Genomic DNA, 20,729 nt, shown 5'->3' with positions numbered 1-20,729 from the left:
AGAATTTTTATTAAAACGTAAAAATTCTCACAACAATCTTTCAGAAATGAATGAAATGAATTCTTAGAAAATTCTAAATGAATGCCCACAGGTTCCGTTTTGCATATGTAACAATGATTAGGATTTTTATACATAAGAGATAGATCCTAATAACTTTGGGCAAAATTAGGGTTTTAATTAAACGTTAAAAGTGTCAGAAAGTATGTATTATGATCCTTTTATTTTAATTAATTACCTAGTGCCTTACATAATATTTTATTTAAAGGGAATATAAAGTAGAAGAATTCCTTTGAAGTTCCTTAAAAAATCCCTTAAATATGAACTTCTAATAAACTAATTAAATACTTTTTTTTTTAATTCAACAAATCCTCACATAAAGTATTAAAAATTCTAAAGGAAATTCCGCGAATAGTATATAATTATTTTTTGTATCTAAATTCCGCTTAATTTTACGTTGATTGAAAACCTCTAAATGTAAAGAGATTACGTTGAAAATGTCATGTGTGAAATGGAAATAAATGTAGTTGATGGACAGTTGAGAAGGAGACACGCATCATAGATACATAGAAAACTATTTTATACTACATATGTACATATATGCAAGTACCTGCCAGTGTTGAAAGGGATAATACGATATGACGCATCTATGGGTATTTTACTACAGGAGAATGTAACATTAACTTTCTCCCATTCTCATCCAAGCATGTTACCTACATCATTTTAATTGAATATTGATGCATTTATCATTTTCTGCACTCAATAATCTCACATGCCATTCAGAATTCTCCATACCCTGTATGGACCAAATTGAAGGGAGTTAGTGAAAAGCGTGTAGTGCGTCTAAATGTGGGAAAATGAAGTAAATTTTCCAATAAAATTGTTGAAAAGTGTGTCGTTTTTTTGCCAATTAATTTGCTTAGCACAGTTGTATGTAGTTTTTTTTTTAACAAGTTATTGAGATATCCTGTTATAAAGGTATAGAGACATACCTACTTCCCAACATACATAACAGCAAAAGGATATAGAAGATGAGAGAGCGGTAGAGCTTAAAAGTGAGGAAATTGACATTGATTGTAACATACGGGAAATATTTGGTTTGAGAATACAAAACTACAAAATGGGAATGTGAAAGTACATGCGGGGGAGGAAAAAAAAAGGAGTGAAATGGGAAAAGAGATTTTGAACCAATTAGTGGAAAATACTGGATGCTTTTAGCCATATTCACATTCTCTCGCTCGTAGCAAAGCTCACCTTAAAACGTACAAACACGAAATGTAAATTGATGAAGCATGAAAAAAGGGGGATTTAATGAACAGCACACACAATTTGCCATCTCTCACCCTCTTCCTTCCACCCCTCCCCCTCTATCCCGTGGAGATTTCTATTTAATTTCTGCTCGAAATAGTTTGCAAGATTAAATCACAATGATCATTTGGCAATTTTACAATCGCCCCTCCATATTCCCCTGCCCCCTGGTTTATCAACTAAAATAGACGTCTTTCGCCAAATGAGCACACAATTTGTGAAAATTTTCCCATTTTCCCCGTATATTCAAGAAACGGACTAATGTCTTGTGACTATATATGGGGCAGCCAGAGGGACATTTATTCCCATTTTTCGATCTATGGGGAATTTGATTAATTTGCACAATCGCTTGGAAATGGTGCTCAAAGTTCATTGAATTGCACATGAACGCTTACGGGAATGTTTGCGGGGGTGGTCCGAAGGCGACAGCGAGAAGGTGCTGTGTGAGGCAATGAAAAGAAAAGTCATGAGAATTCGCATAGGGTCCCTCTCTCGGTGAAAATCCATTGAAGGAATGTACGAACATGAGATTCCCATTAGAAAGCGTGTGTGTCGTGTGCAATAAATTTATTATCTAAAAAAACATGAGAAGGAAAAATTCGCAAAGATTTTCACAGCAGAAACTTGTCGGGGCTTTTCTTTTAATTATATGTATTTTTTAATGGAGTACATGTAGTAGGGGAAGTTTGTGATAAGTCATCAAAAGGCTAACATTTCATGTTCATTTATATTATTTTATTTTTAAGAATTTACAGAATATTAAAAAAAAAACTATTAGTAATTAATAATTAGTCGTTTTTCAGCAGACTGTCTGCCGACAGAAATGTATAAAAAGCCTATTTTAGGACTGATATAGCGTGTTGCGAATAAAATCCATCCACAAACACAAAAAGAAAAAAAAATCAGACAAAATAATCCTAAGATTTGAACACAGGACACCTCGGCCAAAACATCAGCACGCTAACGAATAACGATTATTCTATCATTTATTCCGCTTTCTTTTTAAGCTTTAAAGCTCATGTACTTTAAAAATCATTTTTTTATTTCAAAATGATTGAATTAATGAACGAATATTGCAACAAATAAATAAAATAATCAAGAGAAAAATAAACAATAAAAATCTTTTTAACACATCCTGGACGGCTTGACGCACATCGGCGTCCACTGACAGTTCTCAATTCTGTACGCTGTAACAATTTGCCACTCTTTTTGCGTTTGACATTTACCCGGTAGGAAAACTTCCCCAACATTTTTTCAGCCAATTTTGATTGCTGACTCGTAAGGTGTTCATATATGATTAATAAATTTATTATTTATTAAATTTCTGACATGATTTGGAATCAATTTGAAATGATTTGAGATTGATGTGACAAGAAAATGGAAATCTAGAATATTCCATTCTATTAATCTTGACATTGACAATAGAACGAATAGAACATTCTTTTAGATACTATTATCCTATAAAGAAAAAATATGAAAAATATCATGTCAGGGGAAAAAAAAATTTCAAAAATTAAAAAGAAAACAAGAAATAAGTAGAAGGATATTTAGAATATTCTAGTTTTCTTTAATTGCTCTGTCACAGAGAAGATTTTAGCTAAATACATGTATTATGAAGTTTTCAGAATTTTTAGAACAAAAAAATCAACCTGCTCGTTCACGTTATCATTACCATTTATTTTTAATATAAAATAATGTAAATGCTAGAAAATTCTCAAAATGGTTCAGAACGGATGGCGAAGCAATTTTTTTTGACATATCTGGTATATTTTCTCGTTTCAACATAACCTAATTTTTATTATGGTGCCCGAAAAAAGTGAGAATTATGAAATAAATTAGCAAAGAAAAGCTTCCAGAAGTTTCCCTTTAGGCTATAAAATAATGTTCTAGCTGAAAATTTACATTTAAATTTAATTTTAAGTGTTTTGTAGCTGAAAATCTTCATTGCATAAAACTTTAGGTGAGTTAGGTTATATATTTTGCGAAAAGAAAATTTTCCTCTTACATAACCTCAATTTAATTTTTGTGATAAAAAAATGCTACGTAATGTTTAATAGCAAAAAGGAAACTCGTCTGAGAGATTTTCACTGAAATTATCCCATAAATCTGACTTTTTCCCACGTAAATATAAAAGTGCGGTTATGTTGGAATGAGAAAAAAATGCCAAATATGTCCAAAAAATGCTCTTCACCAATATCATACCATTTAAACTATTCCTCTGACTGTTCTGTGAGCTTGAATTTGATGTTCAACATACAACAGTTATAGTGAAATTTTAAAGAAAGATTTTTGAAATTTAAATTGTATTTTAATATGAATATTATTCTTTTTTTATTGTTTTGTTTTCGATTATTTTATATTAAAAGAATATTTGTGTTTCACTTAAGTGAGTATTCTTCTCAAATAAATATTTTCTGATAACGTGCGAAGAACATAAGCACACTATGGTCCCACCGGGTAACATTTCTGGACGCCAGTGACTAATTGTTACATGTCGCGTAAAAAACCTTTGGGAAGTATTTTACCCGTCGTCAGTGTGTTAAAATTAACGATTATTTAATGCTGATAAATATTGGAAATAATTATTATTTTTCAGCACTCAATGGTGTACTTTTTCCATCACTACGAGCTCCCTGTTATCATTCACCAAGCTCAGCTACAGCAACTTCTTATGCGATCGCGTCAGCAGAACGCTCCGAATGGGCAGCAGGGTAATCAGGGGGGTGCTAATGCCGCAACGGCCAATGCAAATGTCCAAGGGGCTAACAATGCCCCACGTGCTGTGGGGGTTGATGCAAGACGGGCAACAGAGGGGAGAAATCGCCCGCAGAATGATAATAATAACAATAACCACAATTTCTTGACGAATGTGACCTACTTGGCCAGGAGGCTCCCTGTGCCGGGCCTAAGGAATCGCGAGGATACACCCCTAATGCGGACTGTGAGGAATTTAGTGGCCAACAGCATCCTTGGGGGTTTCATTAATAACAACGAGAATAACAACAATCCACGGATTCGTGTGGTGAATTTGGGGAATTTGCAGAGAATAACTCTGGGTAGGATAGCCATTACCCCGACGACAGTTCAGAGTGAGACTCAGACAACGGGGGAAGGGGCATCAGGTGCAACAGAGGAGGACACAAGGTAGGTCAATGAACGATTTATTCCGCAATTTCTTTTAAATTCTAGCTTCGGAGATTTAATCTTCAGTGAATATTTTTCTCGTATTGCCAAGTAGGTCAACAACGACTTCCTCAAGTGATACCCCAGCTGATTCAGGTGGTGCCAGCAGTGGTGGTGGCTCCATGAGTAATTTTCAGCGCAATTTTGAGGAGAATAATTACATTTTTCCCACTGAAACGGCCACTGGGGGAAATTCCACTGCGGTGAATTCGCAAAATCAAGTGGATCGACCAAGTCAGACGGAAGACGTGGGTGGGGCGAGTGGGGTGAAGATCGAAAGCACAAGCACCCCGGAAGAGGGGGGTCCCTTCTACGTTGCACAGGCGCTTAAGGATGAACGAATGGGTGGTAGTGGTGATGTCTCAAATGCACATCCTCCGTGTCCAGACGCCAAATTAAATTCCACGGAAGGGAATTCCCATGAGGAAATTTATAGTGCAAATAATGATGTTTCGGGGGGAAATTATGATTCCGGCACCACTATGGCATCAGTGGGCACTGTTCCCGGGAATAGGGAGCCACGGGAGGGGGACTACCATGAGCCACATCCACCTGGTGGGCCACCGACAGACCCCTAAAATTCTACGTGGATGACCGCTGAAGAGTATGAGTGTGCACCATTTTTTTGTTGATAAATTTTTCTTAAATTGCTACAATCTTTTTTTTCTGTGTAAATACATCGATGATTGTGGAATTTTGTATGACTGAGGTTTGAGTGAATTATTACAAGAAATAAATAAAAAAGAATGGCTCTGAGCGCGTGAAATATCAGACAACCTGATTCTTTAAATCTTACGGCAAAAGGGTTGTTATTGGAGAAGGAGATAAAAAAAATCAAAAATTATGTGAAAAGAGTGAAAAAAAATGGGGAACAGACCCACAATTTGTGGGGAAATGTTAAATTTGTGATGATTTTCTTCTACAATATAGTGTGGAAGGTTCTCAATTTTCTCAATTTTTGTTCACGAACCTTCCACCAATACTGAGAATTACCGCAAGATATAAAAAACTGTGAGTTTGGCATGATTTTTTTATTGTTGAAATTTCTTTTGTACATATATAATTTCTTCAAAAATAAACCCCTAAAATATCCAGAAGCTCTCTAAATTTCAACCCAGTCTATAAGAAAATAAGACAAAGAAACGTCTTCAGGTGGGTGAGGAAGGGAAGATCTTCTGGAAAAAGGATTTTAATTTTGAATTAAGATAAAAAAAGCGATTTAAACGAGGAAAGTACGTAAAAAGGGATAGAGAAAAAAAAACTTGTGTAAAATTATATTTATGATAGTAGTTTGTAAATGAAATTATTCTGTAATGATTATACATATTATACTTGAGGATGAAATACGAAAAAAAACTATTTTTGTGTTTTATTTTTTGGCAACATTTCTTGTTCTTCTTTCTCAAGAGATCCAGGATGGTTTTCTAAATTTTCCCTATGACTGTAAATTAAAGAAAGGAAGATCACAAGACGGGTAAGATTTCCTAATAAAAGATTATAGAATATTTTGAAAGAATGAATATTTTAGGTTTTATTTTAAAAAAGCTTTTAACTTATAAACAACTAAAAGTTCCTCCTAAGAGTGTTCTTTAGAAAAATGCTACAATGCGAGTCCATCCATTTCTTAAGTAGTTCCACCAGACATTTGTCCTGAACCAATTACGTCCTGTTTGCATGTATTCATAATCAGACATATGACCACGCCTGAAAAATTAAATATAATTTGAATTTAGAGGTAAAATGTGCAAAAAAACGTATTATAAGTACCCTTTTGTAATGCGCGTAGGGCCTACATTTCTCCAATCTTCCTTAATAAAGTCAGCTCCTTTCTCAGCAATCATAATTGTTGGAGCATTCGTGTTTCCACTGGGAATTCTGGGCATGATACTGGAATCAATCACTCTCAAGCCCTTAACGCCCCTAACTCTTAACCTAGAATCAACCACAGCATCAGGATCGGAGTCAGGACCCATTTTTGCAGTTCCAACAGGATGAAAAATCGTTGTCATCATATATCGGCAGTAGCAAGCCCAATATTCATCACTAATGAATTCCATTGCATCACATTCGGGAATTGGAACTTTAATTAGCTCAGCTTCATGTTTCCTAAAAGCCCGAGTCTCAATGAACTTTAACTGTAAGCGAATAGCCTTGATAAATGAATCCATGTCCGATTTTTCAGTCAAATAGTTTGCAAAAATTCTTGGTTTGTCCAGTGGATCTGTACTGCGTAAGAGAATTTCTCCTCTGGAATCTTCCTTGAGAAGAGCTAAATTACATAACATGAGATTAGCATCATCAGTAAGCGTACCCCCAAATTCTATAATCTTCTCGTTGTAGCCATAGTAGGTCATTGAGCTTATAATGAGATCCTTTTGTCCTTTCAACATCAGTGAATGGTAACTTTGCATGTTGGGATATGGAGATGAAGTATTATCAACGTTGATGTATCCTACAGTTTGGATAGTAGTTGCACTAAGAAGATATCCAGATCGTTCTGTTAAGTATCCAATGAATTGTTTCAATACTTCTGAAGGAGGTAGTTCAACTGCAGTAGATTTATCAAACTTCACGAAAAGAGATAGAATTGGGTGATCTTGAAGATTTTTGCCAACTTGGAGATCCTTTATCACGGGAATACCTAAGCTCTGAAGATGAGCAGCAGGGCCAATTCCAGATAACATTAGAATTTGTGGAGTATTAATTGGTCCTGCACTCAAGATTACTTCCTTTTTAGCATAAGCAACAAATTCCTGTTTTCCCTGAATATTAACTCTTACTCCGATAACTTCACCATTTTCGTTGAATTTGAGATCAAGAACTCGAGCGTTTTTGACGATATTCAAATTAATTCGGTTCTTTGCAGGAACCAGAAAAGCCGTTGCCGTTGAATCTCTTACTCCCGCTTTGATCGTTCTCTGAGCATAATTGAATCCAATATATTCGTTCGCATTGATATCCTTTAGGAATTTGAAGCCCAACTCCTTTGCTGCATCTATGATATCTTCATTATGAGGATCATCACTGTTAACAGAACTTACGCCCATAGGTCCTTTCTTTGAGTGGTAGTAGCCCCCAAAAGCATCAGCAATTTCCTCATCAAAATTCATTTCGGATTTCTTGAAGTACGGAATGACGTCTTTCCAGCCCCAGGTTGGATTTCCAAGCGCCTCCCAATAATCGTAGTCAGCATCATTTCCTCTCACATAATACATTCCGTTTATGGAACTAGACCCGCCTAGAGCCTTTCCTCTTGGCCAACCGCCTGCATAGATACTGTGGGTATCGGATTTTTCTATTTGATAGTTCCAATCATATTCAGTCTTTGACAGTGTCGGAAACATCACCGGAATCTATTAAAAAATCGTTAATGTTAGATTCTTTGAGTTTGAAAAGGTTAGTAATTAAGAACTCACAGCAGATTCAATCGGTGGATCACCACCTGCTTCAAGGAGCAGAATATTCCACTTTGGGTTTTCACTGAGGCGACTAGCTACGACAGATCCTGCCGAACCGGCACCCACAACTATAAAATCGTATTCCTCAAATCCTGAAAGGATGATTCATGAATGAATTTTGGTTGAAAAATTTTAACAAATTTTTAGTTTAGAACCTTTTTGTAACACAACTTCGCCATAATCTTCAGGCCACATACTTGATGATGAGATAGAACATTCCGACATAGACATAAAGTTGAAAAGAAGAGACATATACTGTGTAACAGCTCCTGTACTCGGGACAACACATTGTGCAGTAGGACACTCCATCACTGAGATCAATCGAATTCAAATTTTAACGTAAAATATGTTATTTAAGTTAATTAAAAAAATTAAAAAAATTCTTCACCTTTTCACAATATTCACAATCACAGTCTTGAAACAATTTATTAAATTCTATCCAACACGCAATTCTTACCGACCAAAACAAGCACAATTTTTGAACTGATACACCATCTAAAGCGCTGTTGCTTTATAAATGATTTTCGGTGCTCAGTGATCGCCATTAAGAGTAAATAGTTTTTGTCTTTTTGATTCTTTTTTTCCTGAGGCAAATAGTTTAAAGCTTAATAGCTTAAAGTTCTTAAGCACCGGAAAGAGCTTTTCATAAATTTTTTTATTGCTACTATTTGAGAGCTTAGAAAATATTGTCTTCTTGTCATTTTGTAGGCGTTAATTTTTTTTATTAATACTGAGAGTGACTGTGATAGCCAACCCTCTTTCAGCGTACTGGTCCTCTCGGCATCAAGGCTCACGAGAGAATGACCAACGCATGATAAGCACCGCTAGGGCAATGCTTATCTACTATCACAGCCCTCTCCCAACGAGATACATTCAAACATATACGGTAATTAGACCATGGCTCGGGATAATATTTTTGGCCTTCGGTCTCAATGCCTACAATTCGGCCAGCCCTGACATTGTTGCCGTCCCTTGGCAACGTCATGAGTCTAGGGTGGCATGTATGGCAGTTCAAATGTTGGCATTAGGGTCCTCACTAATGCCTTAACTAACTAACTTCTACTAGGGTCCTCACTAGCAGATCGCACTAGTTCCAAACTAATGCTTTCCTCAATTTTCCATCAACTAGGGTCCACCCTAGGAGTTAACATTAGGGTCCACACTAATGTATTAGTCACTCACGTTATCTACGAGCGTCTACCAAAAGATTGCATTAGTTTCTCTTGTGGCTAATGCTGACCACTTCGTCTACTAGGGTCCACACTAATAGATCGCATTGGACTCCTGCCAATGCCTTGGCCATATCCACTAGGGTCCACACTAGTAGATCACATTAGGGTCCACACTAATGTCTTAGCCAATATCCCTCATCCACTAGGGTCCACACTAGCAGATTGCAGTGGAATATCACCAATGCTTTGGCCATCATTCGCTAGGGTCCACACTAGCGGGTTGCATTAGGGTCCTCACTAACGCATTGGCCAACTTCTCATGCTCTCTAGTACCTATTGCCAACTGCTGTTGTCACAATTTATTTTCGTCATTATCTCCTTTTACCATCAGCACTGTACTACTTGGTGCCAATCATGACAAAATTGATGACCGTAGCAGAATCTTTCAGATTATCCCTCATCACATAGGAGTCATCCTAACTTTTAGGCTTCATTGATGACTCTCCTGTACATTCCGACAATCAATTACTATGCCAGAGCATGAGGTCTACGAATGCTACATTTTCTGTACTTCACCACAGGAGTGGATTCTATCTTTCAGCCGGTTTGCGACACGTACTATTCGATTCCCACTCCGATTAGCTGACAGTTTTCCCCACGAGTGCTTGAAGACCAAATCTACTAGATTAAACTTTTCTAGTATGAACCGTCTTCCTCCTTGCCCATTTGGGTATCTACCAGAGATGTCTTGAATTTCTCCTTAATCGTCAGCTACTCATTTCTCTCCCAGAGCGGCAATAAAACTCATCGAGCCTCATCTGATCCCAGTCGTAGTATTTGTCACTACGTGTCTTCCTGGAGGAAACTGACATTCTCTTTATCTCTAATGTCAAGGAACTCATGCGGCCATTCGATTTGCCATCATTGCCCTCTGCTCTCTTCTTTTGAGCTGATTCAGTTTCTGTCTGATGTTCAAGAGTCCCTTTTGCTCATATTTGAACTCTTATGTCCCTTGGTATTGACCACCATGCTTCTTTTGTAACAGCTCTTCGACACAGAATGCATGTTAATTCCCAAGCATTAGTTCATAATTCCGTACATAAGCACATGAGACTCCATCCATGATGCTTGACGACACAGAAACTGACCGCTTACTTCTCAATCAGCTGCTATTTCTCGGAGAAATATTCTCTGCTGTCTTGACCACTTTCTACAGTTTTAATGCTTCAGGGAGCTTGGATTCACTCTCCACTTTCCACACAGCTCCTTGTTCCACTACGCTATTTTTTTTTCTCGCTGAACACACATAAGTTGAGCCTTTCAGGGTTCTGGACATAATCCTCCTCCCTCACATAGTCGCATAGGGCTTTAGAGTTGGTAGGTCACTTAATTTAAGCAACTCTAATTTAGAAGACTTCCTATTTGACAATGGATACTGTTGTGGTCAAATCCTCACCAAACACGCATCTTGGTCATCTGCAGCGTACATTTAGACCTCTTCCCGGACTTTCTTATCTTCGGTGAGCTTCTCCGTTCACGTGCATTCATTGCATCCTCCCTATCCTTGCCCTTCTCACCTTGCACAGACAAAGGATGCACACAACCTACTTGAACATCCAAATCGACCCAGTGATATATCTGCACTTGACTCCTGACCATTAAGATATCATACGCCGCACCTCACAAGTATAGCTACACCACTTGTGGAACTCCCAATGGTCTTCATCCCAGGAGATCTACTGCTTGGCAATCCTATTTCATCTTGTTTTATTTTCCTACGAGGAATCGCGGTTAAGATGACATGGTCATATAATGAGGCGTCCAGAAAACCACCTAGTGAGGAGGATGCTGCACCCAAGCGAAAAACGCAGTAAGTCAGGTAGCCCATCTACCACTTGGTTATCCACAGTAAAAAGGAACATGAGTTCTAGAAACCTCAAAGAAGAGACGACCCAGAATCGAAGAGCTTGGCGATATTTTACAATGAGGGCCAACCCCATTTAGGGAAAAGTGGACATGTTTGTTGTTTCCTACAAAGTCTCTGTCTATGGTCTGTTCTCATCTGAGTGCGAACACAACGTTCAAAGCACCAATGGTCCACTCGCCACTGCTGTAGTCATCAGTGAGAGAATACCGCCACTACTGATGTAGCGAAAATGCTGCAATATCTAATTGCCATGCACTGTTCTCACAGCTTAATTTTACTTCATCATCCAATGATGCTACTGTTGCGGCGTCTTTCCTTACTCCATTACAGATTCTCGCCAATACACTGCTGTGCTGCTAGATCATCATGTTACTTGGAACATAATCCACAGGTCGGGTCGGGAATAGCTATGGTGTTTCGTGAACACTAGTCTCTCCTCATTTAAAGTTGCGAGTTTACTTCACAACGAGATCAACTTAATCCATGATGACAACATCTAGTCAACTACGAGGTTTTCTTTTTTTTTTATCACTGCCGATTCTCTTTTACCTCAGCGTCTGCATCGAACGTCTTAGCCTCATCGACACATATCTGGGATCCTATATGGTCGAGGCTTTTTTTTTCCAACCATTTAACACACATTGTCCGCGACCTTTTCATTCAGCATTGCTCACCTCTGGAATAGCTGCTATTGTGTAGTTGGATTCAGTTTTCCTGCTCTGTGAGTGGCATCTGATGATTTGATTTTATTCGGACACTTGTGAGACACGAAGTTGACCGTCATGGCAACGTCTTCCTCGGATGAGTGTGAGTCATCCCGTACTCTTCATCTGTGCCTATTAAAAGCTCATTTACTTTTCTGTCTCAGTTAACGTTTGAGACTATCTCCCGTGCTCTTCGTGAATTCCTATTGGATATCTGACATCTCTTGGGTGGCTTGCATGAACTCCGCTCTATTCTCTTATCAGATTGGGAGTTACGATTCGCTATACCTAACACCGTGACTTAAATAATACATCTCTAATCTACTCATTTGCGAGTACATCATATCGTCTAATGAAGTGGACTAATAAAGTGTATCCCGCACTTTCGTGACCACCGATACCTCATAAGAGTGCATTCATAATCACCCTAAACTTCCCCCACCTTAAGTTTTGTACTCAAGATGCTTTATGGGGTTAGTGATTATTAATCGACTTAACTAATATTTCATGGTCAGTCTTATCATCTACTAGGGTCCACACTAGTAGTCCACATTGGATCTGTGACCAATGTTCTGACCAGTTAGCCCACCACCAATCATAAATATGATTGAGATATACTCAACATTATAATAAAAGCTTGGGGAATTCTTACAAAACCTAATTCGCCAAAATGATTATTCTTGGCTTTACACTAGATTTTCCCCTTAAATAATTAAGTCACATACCTTTATTTCGATGAACTTAACTTAATTTTGCTTCCGTCGTCGTTCCTTATTCTGGTGGCTCTGTAGGGAACCCTGTTGATCGTCTTGCAGCAATTTTCAGCTGCTCCGCCTCGTTAGACTCAAAACAAGGCTGCTCATTAGCCACCTGAAGAATCTGGAACGCCCGTCACCTGCAAATAAAACTTGCCACCTAATTTTACTAATCTTGTATTTTTTTGACATGGATTTTCCCGCAGACAATCTGCAAAATCCTTCCTACAAGATCAATCAAATGTTATACACACACACATTCAATTGGGGCCCTCAATCACACACCAAAATTGGCACACTAGATCATTTAGTTAATAAAATTGGCTTGTTAGAGCCGTATACTTCACCAAATTTTCCTTGTGGTCCCAACCACCATCTTCCTGTTGATCCGTCTGCCTGTCAGTGACATGCATCACCAGATGACGCACCACGACCATACTGCTGCTTCGGGAAGGACGAGTACTTTCTTCGCTGATCGTCTCTCTAACTCCGCAGCTCCCGCCGTGATGCCTTCTCGTTCACCCACCGACGTTTTCCGGCACTCAATGGAACATTTATATACTCCGGATGCTGGTATGGTTGATCTCCCTGCGATTGAGCAGCGCTGATCTCTTCCTCTTCTCCACTGCTGGCATCCTACATTGCTCAATCCTGACGAACGCCACCCTTCTCTTGAACTTCCCGTGCACAACACACATGCCTTGGGAATTTTCAAGTTGGACTCAATCTCCTTCGCACAGCGCGGCACTGTGTCATCGCACACATGCCTTGGGAACTTTCAAGTTGGACTCAATCTCCTTCGCACAGCGCGGCACTGTGTCATCGCAGTCATCCACACTCTCCTGTTGAGTAAGCTTGAGTAGCTTCGTGAAGCCCGGATCAGTCGTGAAGACCACTCCATAGACATTTGGAGCTCCATCAAGCGATCACACGTCTCGCAGGGTATCGATAAAGCCAACACCTTTAGCTGTGTCCCATTCTAATGGTTCCTTTTCCGGAACTCAGAGCTGCTGTTTGTTATGGGAATTTTCTCCAAGAAGCCTTCCACGATGCAAATTATACTCCCGACACAATACGATTCTACTCCACGGCATATCCGGAACGGTGGAATCCCTCATCTTTCAGTGGGGTTGTTTGGAGAAAATTTGCTGCACTAAATCACTTAATTCACACCAGCTGTCCACTTGATCTTCACTATCCACATTGTCGCATCCCCAGAGGATCCAGTTGGGCCATTTATTGAAGAAAAATGTACTGAGAACATCTCACAACACATTATTCACACTTCAAAGTTGTTTTTGGATTTGATCTTGCTTTTCTTTTCCCCGTTGGACGGCTTTTCACCGATTTTCTTTACCCTCACATGATGGCTCTCTAACATCCTGTCGCATCTCCTAAGGCATTCATGCCCGCCAAATGCCCTTTTAGGCACATGATGTGCGCACCATCCTTAAAATTAAAAGAGCAGCCACATTATGAGGGACTCCTTCACAGCCCAGATAATCCTTTGATGCATTTTGTACCCCTAGTCCGCGACCAGGCGCTGATCAGCATCTTCTCGTGCCTCATTTGACGCCCCCGTTCTCATTTTTTTCCTCTACCGACATGTCGAGACATGTCGTAACTCAACACGTGCGGGTTTTCCTATGCAATTGGCGATTTTTTTCACTTTTCTCCCATCTTATCGCCTGGGGACACATTTAGGAGACTCTGTGGCCCATTCAGAGTTCAGAGGATCCCCATTGTTCACAACACCACATTTATGGAGCACTCAGACACCTCCCCACAGTCACGAAACTTTTCCGGGGGTTGAAGACACTTTTCTTTTATTTTAAAACCCACTTCTATGGATACAATTTGGTTGTATCCCACTTCTGAATTTGTAGGCGTTAATTTTTTTTATTAATACTGAGAGTGACTGTGATAGCCAACCCTCTTTCAGCGTACTGGTCCTCTCGGCATCAAGGCTCACGAGAGAATGACCAACGCATGATAAGCACCGCTAGGGCAATGCTTATCTACTATCACAGCCCTCTCCCAACGAGATACATTCAAACATATACGGTAATTAGACCATGGCTCGGGATAATATTTTTGGCCTTCGGTCTCAATGCCTACAATTTTACATTTTTTTTTTATATACTGAACACAATTTCTTCACGATTTTTATCAATATGTTTACATTCAACTGTTTTATGTATTTAAATGTAATTTAAATTTTTAAATTAAATTAATTAAATCATCTGAAATAAAAAATCTGAGATTGAAGTATTCCTAATCAATGTAAGAGCTTTCTACCGCATTCATCTGACCCCCAACTTGGTGGGGAAATTTTATTTATAAAAAAGAAAGAATAAAAAATAAGATCAAGTACATAACGAAGCATTTCCTCAGAACAACCAAATAAATTATTACTTTTTTTTTCACCGAGAGAACATGAAAAGTTTAGTAAAAAGGGAATGTATAAAATATGATAAATGTGTTTATTCAAGAATCTAATTAAAATTTAAGCACTTTTTAAAAGCATATTGCTTCTGGAGGATATATAGCGGAAATGCCATTCCCACCCACCACACGTAGGTATATACACGGGAGGATTTCTTCTCTTCCAAGATGGAACGTGAGTGAAGCTGTGGAGTAACGCAAAAAAAGCACACCGGACACAACCCATCGACGTTGCACACTGAACTTTCTTCATCTTCGAATTTTTTTCATCCACCACCACCCCCATCCCCTTCCGCGCGCCAGCCTTCCATCCTTATTTCGTATAATGGAAAATAATTTCAATTCATAAAAGTCATTTCCTTCCTTTCCTGCCATCTCGTTCCGTCTTCACTCTTTGCTCTTTCAAACCTCTTGGGCTCCCTCAGCCCCTGTGGGATGCTTACACCACCGCGTGAGGCTCTCACGGATTTTTCCTTCTGCTATGAGCATTCTCCTATTTTTTTTTCGGCACACGGACCACTGTCAACAGTGCCGGAAGGAGTTGAAAACAAGACGGAGGTCGCCTCAGCAAATGAGGAGATGCCAAGAAGGTGTACAGGAGGGTGGATGAGAGAGAAAGATGTGGAAAAAAAAGCTCTCCATTGAGCCAACTTTTAATCACTGTCAAATGAAAAGGTGTGCTAATTAATAATTAACAATCCTTCCCGGGGGTGGACGAAAATCGCAATCAGGATGCCAGCAGGAGGGAAAATCAACCAGATTTCCTCTCACAAACCGTCTTGATATTCACATCCAGGCAACAAAAATGCTATATAGATGGAGTGCCTTGGAGTGGTTGAGGCGAGACGAAATGAGTTAAATAAATGTTTACCTTTACCTTCAGATGGCAGAAAAGCAACTTCTTTGATGCCTAAAAGAATTATGTACAAAAAAAAAGAAATACAAAAACTGCGATAAAAAATGTTGGCAAATTCTTTAATCACAGCGAAATAAATTTAAGATATAAAAAAGTATAAGCCGTTCAAAGAAAAAAAATATGAAGGTTTTTGTCTTTCAAGATCATTCGGAGATACGATGAGAAAAGTCTCTTTTTTTTAAAACCTCTGTGGCAAAAATTCTTTATGAATTTGTTATCATTGAAAACTTCCGGGATGACAAATGGAAAATAGGGGTTATTTTTGTAATTGTTATATTCAATTAAAGAAAAATTAGATTTAATGTTAAGGAGTTATTAACAAAAAACTGAGCGGAGAGTGAATAATTTTCATTTCACTTACATACTTACTTGTAATAAACATAGAGAGGCGCCTGGTTCAATAACATACCAGTTCAACACCTCGCGTCAAGGGGATGGTTTAACCTCATTTTCAGTGAAGAAAAGTCACTTTTTGTTGAACAAAATGTATGAGGAATTCTCGAATCTCGCCCAATCTCGACCGATTCCCGAGAAACACTTTAACTTTTTTTATATTAATAATGTTATTTCGATGATGAGAAGGGATCAACCGAGAGCTAATTAAATGTACTTTCGATTGCAAGTGGAATTGTGCAAATTGATCGCATATTTTGATCGGAAGAACCTGCTGCCTCACTAAAAGTACTGATTTCTCGGGGTTGGGCATCCCCTTGCCTCGCGTTATACATAAAATTATACATAAGTTTTTATGTATGAGAATATTAATAAAAAATATTTCAAAGTAAAAAACAAACACACCTGCTCTAGTTTTCGTAGCTGGTTTTTTAAACTTACTTCTACAATGCAGTGAGTTATGAGTTTAATAAATGATATTTAAACTATTTACTTATTTGCCACATGAAAATGAAAAAGAGACAAAAACTATACTATTAATTACGAACATTATTTAATTTTTCTTTTCTATATCATTGAACGCCTTTATAAAGCAATAGTGCTTTTGATTTGTATCAGTTCAAAGATTGAGCTTGTTTCGTTCAGTAAGACTTGCGTGTTTGGATAGAATTTATTAAATTGTTTCAAGACTGTGATTGTGAATATTGTGAAAAGGTGAAGAATTTTTTTTATTTTTTAAATAAACTTAAATAACATATTTTACGTTAAGTTCAATTTGTTTAAACACAGTGATGGAGTGTCCTACTGCACAATGTGTTGTCCCGAGCACAGGAGCTGTTACACAGTATATGTCTCTTCTTTTCAACTTTATGTCTATGTCGGAGTGTTCTATCTCATCATCAAGCATGTGGCCTGAAGATTATGGCGAAGTTGTGTTACAAAAAGGTTCTAAACTAAAAATTCGTTAAAAAGGTTCAACCAAAATTTATTCATGAATCATCCTTTCAGGATTTGAGGAATACGATTTTATAGTTGTGGGTGCCGGTTCGGCAGGATCTGTCGTAGCTAGTCGCCTCAGTGAAAACCCAAAGTGGAATATTCTGCTCCTTGAAGCAGGTGGTGATCCACCGATTGAATCTGCTGTGAGTTCATAGTTACAAACCAATTTAAACTAAAAAAATAATCGTACAAAAACAATTTTTTACAAGATTCCGATGATGTTTCCTACACTGTCAAAAACTGAATATGATTGGAACTATCAAATAGAAAAATCCGATACCCACAGTATCTATGCAGGTGGATGGGCGAGAGGAAAGGCTTTAGGTGGATCTAGTTCTATAAACGGAATGTATTATGTGAGAGGAAATGAGGCAGACTACGACCACTGGGAGGCGCTTGGAAATCCAACCTGGGGCTGGAAAGACGTCATTCCGTACTTCAAGAAATCCGAAATGAATTTTGATGAGGAAATTGCTGATGCTTTTGGGGGCTACTACCACTCAAAGAAAGGACCTATGGGCGTAAGTTCTGTTAACAGTGATGATCCTCATAATGAAGATATCATAGATGCAGCAAAGGAGTTGGGCTTCAAATTCCTAAGGGATATCAATGCGAACGAACATATTGGATTCAATTATGCTCAGAGAACGATAAAAGCGGGAGTAAGAGATTCAACGGCAACGGCTTTTCTGGTTCCTGCAAAGAACCGAATTAATTTGAATATCGTCAAAAACGCTCGAGTTCTTGATCTCAAATTCAACGAAAATGGTGAAGTTATCGGAGTAAGAGTTAATATTCAGGGAAAACAGGAATTTGTTGCTTATGCTAAAAAGGAAGTAATCTTGAGTGCAGGACCAATTAATACTCCTCAAATTCTAATGTTATCGGGAATCGGCCCTGCTGCTCATCTTCAGAGCTTAGGTATTCCTGTGATTAAGGACCTCCAAGTTGGGAAAAACCTTCAAGATCATCCAGTTATAACTTTCTTCATAAAATTCGATAAATCTACTGCAGTTGAACTACCTCCTTCAGAAGTATTGAAACAATTCATTGGATATTTAACAGAACGAACTGGATATCTTCTTAGTGCCACTACTGTCCAAACTTTGGGGTATATGAACGTTGATAATACTTCATCCCTCTATCCCAACATTCAAACCTACAATGCTTTGATATTGAAAGGACAAAAAGATCTCATTAAAAGTTCAATGCAGCTCTATGGCTACAACGAGAAGATTTTAGAATTTGTGGGTACCCTAACTAATGACGCTAATCTTATGTATATTACCTTAGCACTTTTCGATGAAAAATCCAGAGGAGAAATTCTCTTACGCAGTACAGACCCACTGGATAAACCACGTATTTTTGCAAACTACTTAGCTGAAAAATCTGACGTAGATTCATTTATCAAGGCTATTCGCCTACAGCTGAAGTTCATTGAGACACGGGCCTATAAGAAACACGAAGCTGAGTTAATTAGAGTTCCAATTCCCGAATGTGATGCAATGGAATTCAATAGTGATGAATATTGGGCCTGCTACTGCCGCTATATGACCACAACGAGCTTCCATCCTGTTGGATCTGCAAAGATGGGTCCTGACTCCGATTCTGGTGCTGTGGTTGATTCTAGATTAAGGGTTAGAGGCATTAAGGGCTTGAGAGTGATTGATTCTAGTATCATGCCCAGAATTATCAGTGGAAACCCGAACGCTCCAACAATTATGATTGCTGAGAAAGGAGCTGACTTTATTAAGGAAGATTGGAGAAATGTAGGCCCTACGCGCATTACAAAGGGGTAATCATAATACGATTTTTTGCACATTTTACCTCTTAATCCAAAATATATTTAATTTTTCAGGCGTGGTCATATGTCTGATTCTGAATACATGCAAACAGGACGTAATTGGTTCAGAAGAAATGTCTGGTGGAACTACTTAAGAAATGGATGGACTCGCATTGTAGCATTTTTTTAAGAGTCTCTGTTTAGTGGAGATCGGTGGGTTATATGTTAACTTGTTATTAATTAAAAGTCACAACAGGGAAAAATTAGCAGACATGATTAAACTCGCGGAAATAGGTAGAATAAAAAATTGCTAAGTGAAAGAAAACATATAATTTAATCTATGTATGTACATATGTATATAATATTTAAGATAAACAAAACATATTAATAAAAAAGTTTGTTTTTACTAATTTATGCTTCTTTTAGTGCTATTGTGTACTGCTACTTTGTGATCTTACCTGTATATACGGTCTGACAAACGAAAGTGAATTAAACAGAGCTAAAAAGTTATCATCGCAGCTCAGACAGGTATTTAGAAAAAGCTGCGTAACAAAATATCCAGCACATGTATCAAAGAGCCAGCAGAACAGCGAATTGTGTAATTTTTATAAACGTCAAGGTTTCTTTGAATGTTTTTCCGCGCAATTGCTTTTATTGAATGCATAAAATATTTTATTCAGAAAATATTTTACCGGGCTTTAAAATTTCTATGCGTTCAATGAAAAAATTGAGGAAGAACAAAATAAACAATATATAAAAGGTTATTAAACTATGTTTCTCAACATTCGATATCACTTTAAGCGATCAGTTTGTATTGGATTTTGCTTTGTTTAATTCATTTCATTCAGTGAAAACGTCTACATATCGAGCTTTTTTTCCTTCAGAAAAGAACTAAAGAAAATCAATCAATAAATTGTTGTTTAATATTCAAAAGCATTTTTTATTTGTAGATCATTTTAATAAAGCATAAACATATCGAATTTACATCGTTCTTAGTACTGGGCCTACAAATTCACGTGGGACGAATATTTTGAGGAGTAAATTATGTATGGTAAGGAAAAAGAGTTAATGAAGACGTTACAAAATCACTGCTGGGAAGTTTGCTGTTGTGTAAAAAGTATCCTCGGGGTCCTTTTTCAGAGCCTCGTGCTGTGTTTTTGTGCAGAAAACACGAAACAGATTTTCTCAGGCATAAATATTCCTAACCATCCTCTATTGAGTTCTCATCCTCCACACATTGAAAAATTATGCCGTATATACCACTCGAAAAGCTGCATGCTAGTGTTTTCTTCATGTGAAATCATTCCTTATGGGAAGCTCCTTCTTCTTCCTTCCACCTCCCTGTAATGTATTCAAATTGAATCTTAAAATATTTTCGTATAATACAACATTATATAAATATGAGGGGGTTGGTAGGGTGGCACACTGAGGGCGGGAGGGTGAACATGGTTTTCGAGCTGTTTACGCTGGAATCTCGTGAATATAAAATTATGATAATGAAGACGGGCGAGTCTTCTAGCGGCGCGGAAGAAGAAATGCTGCTAAGCGAGGTTGGTTGTGGGTGGTGGAGCCAGTAGGAGGGCCACACAATCGACAGTCGTTTGGAATAAAAATATTTTTCGCCACTTTCCATACCTCCTTGTGTGCGATTTCTGTGAGGAGCTACATTAGATCTGAGAGCTCAGTGCG

The 20,729-nt window shown here is 38.1% G+C and overlaps 3 protein-coding genes and 1 long non-coding RNA gene across 5 annotated transcripts in view; 2 read left to right on the top strand and 2 right to left on the bottom strand.

The window, feature by feature from the left end:
* LOC129787493 (uncharacterized) overlaps window positions 1–5,847 on the top strand; it is a 39,700-nt gene extending 33,853 nt beyond the window's left edge. For both annotated transcript variants that reach the window (XM_055823109.1, XM_055823108.1), the window contains exons 10-11: window positions 3,902–4,449; window positions 4,544–5,847. In XM_055823109.1, coding sequence (XP_055679084.1) covers window positions 3,902–4,449; window positions 4,544–5,066 — 1,071 coding nt within the window. In that variant the 3' untranslated portion in view covers window positions 5,067–5,847. The remainder of the gene's footprint in view (window positions 1–3,901; window positions 4,450–4,543) is intronic.
* Window positions 5,848–6,077: 230 nt separating this feature from the next.
* Window positions 6,078–8,255, bottom strand: LOC129792484 (glucose dehydrogenase [FAD, quinone]-like). Its single transcript, XM_055831606.1, has 4 exons — window positions 8,102–8,255; window positions 7,905–8,038; window positions 6,256–7,841; window positions 6,078–6,192 (listed from the first exon to the last, which is right to left on the bottom strand). The coding sequence occupies exons 1-4, from the start codon at window positions 8,253–8,255 to the stop codon at window positions 6,078–6,080; spliced, it is 1,989 nt and encodes a 662-aa protein (XP_055687581.1).
* A 3,302-nt stretch (window positions 8,256–11,557) lies between these two features.
* LOC129787492 (uncharacterized) lies at window positions 11,558–14,565 on the bottom strand. The gene is made up of 2 exons (XR_008750236.1): window positions 13,862–14,565; window positions 11,558–13,758 (listed from the first exon to the last, which is right to left on the bottom strand). It is a non-coding gene; the product is annotated as an uncharacterized LOC129787492 (long non-coding RNA).
* Window positions 14,566–15,117: 552 nt separating this feature from the next.
* Window positions 15,118–19,056, top strand: LOC129792407 (glucose dehydrogenase [FAD, quinone]-like). Its single transcript, XM_055831484.1, has 3 exons — window positions 15,118–15,124; window positions 17,267–17,400; window positions 17,467–19,056. Exons 1-3 carry the CDS (start codon window positions 15,118–15,120, stop codon window positions 19,054–19,056), a joined length of 1,731 nt encoding a protein of 576 aa, XP_055687459.1.
* Window positions 19,057–20,729: the final 1,673 nt, after the last annotated feature.

Source organism: Lutzomyia longipalpis, chromosome 1 (assembly GCF_024334085.1).
Source record: "Lutzomyia longipalpis isolate SR_M1_2022 chromosome 1, ASM2433408v1".
NCBI lineage: Eukaryota > Metazoa > Arthropoda > Insecta > Diptera > Psychodidae > Lutzomyia > Lutzomyia longipalpis.
Note: the sequence above shows the minus strand (reverse complement) of the source record. Positions and strands in the feature narration are given on the sequence as shown.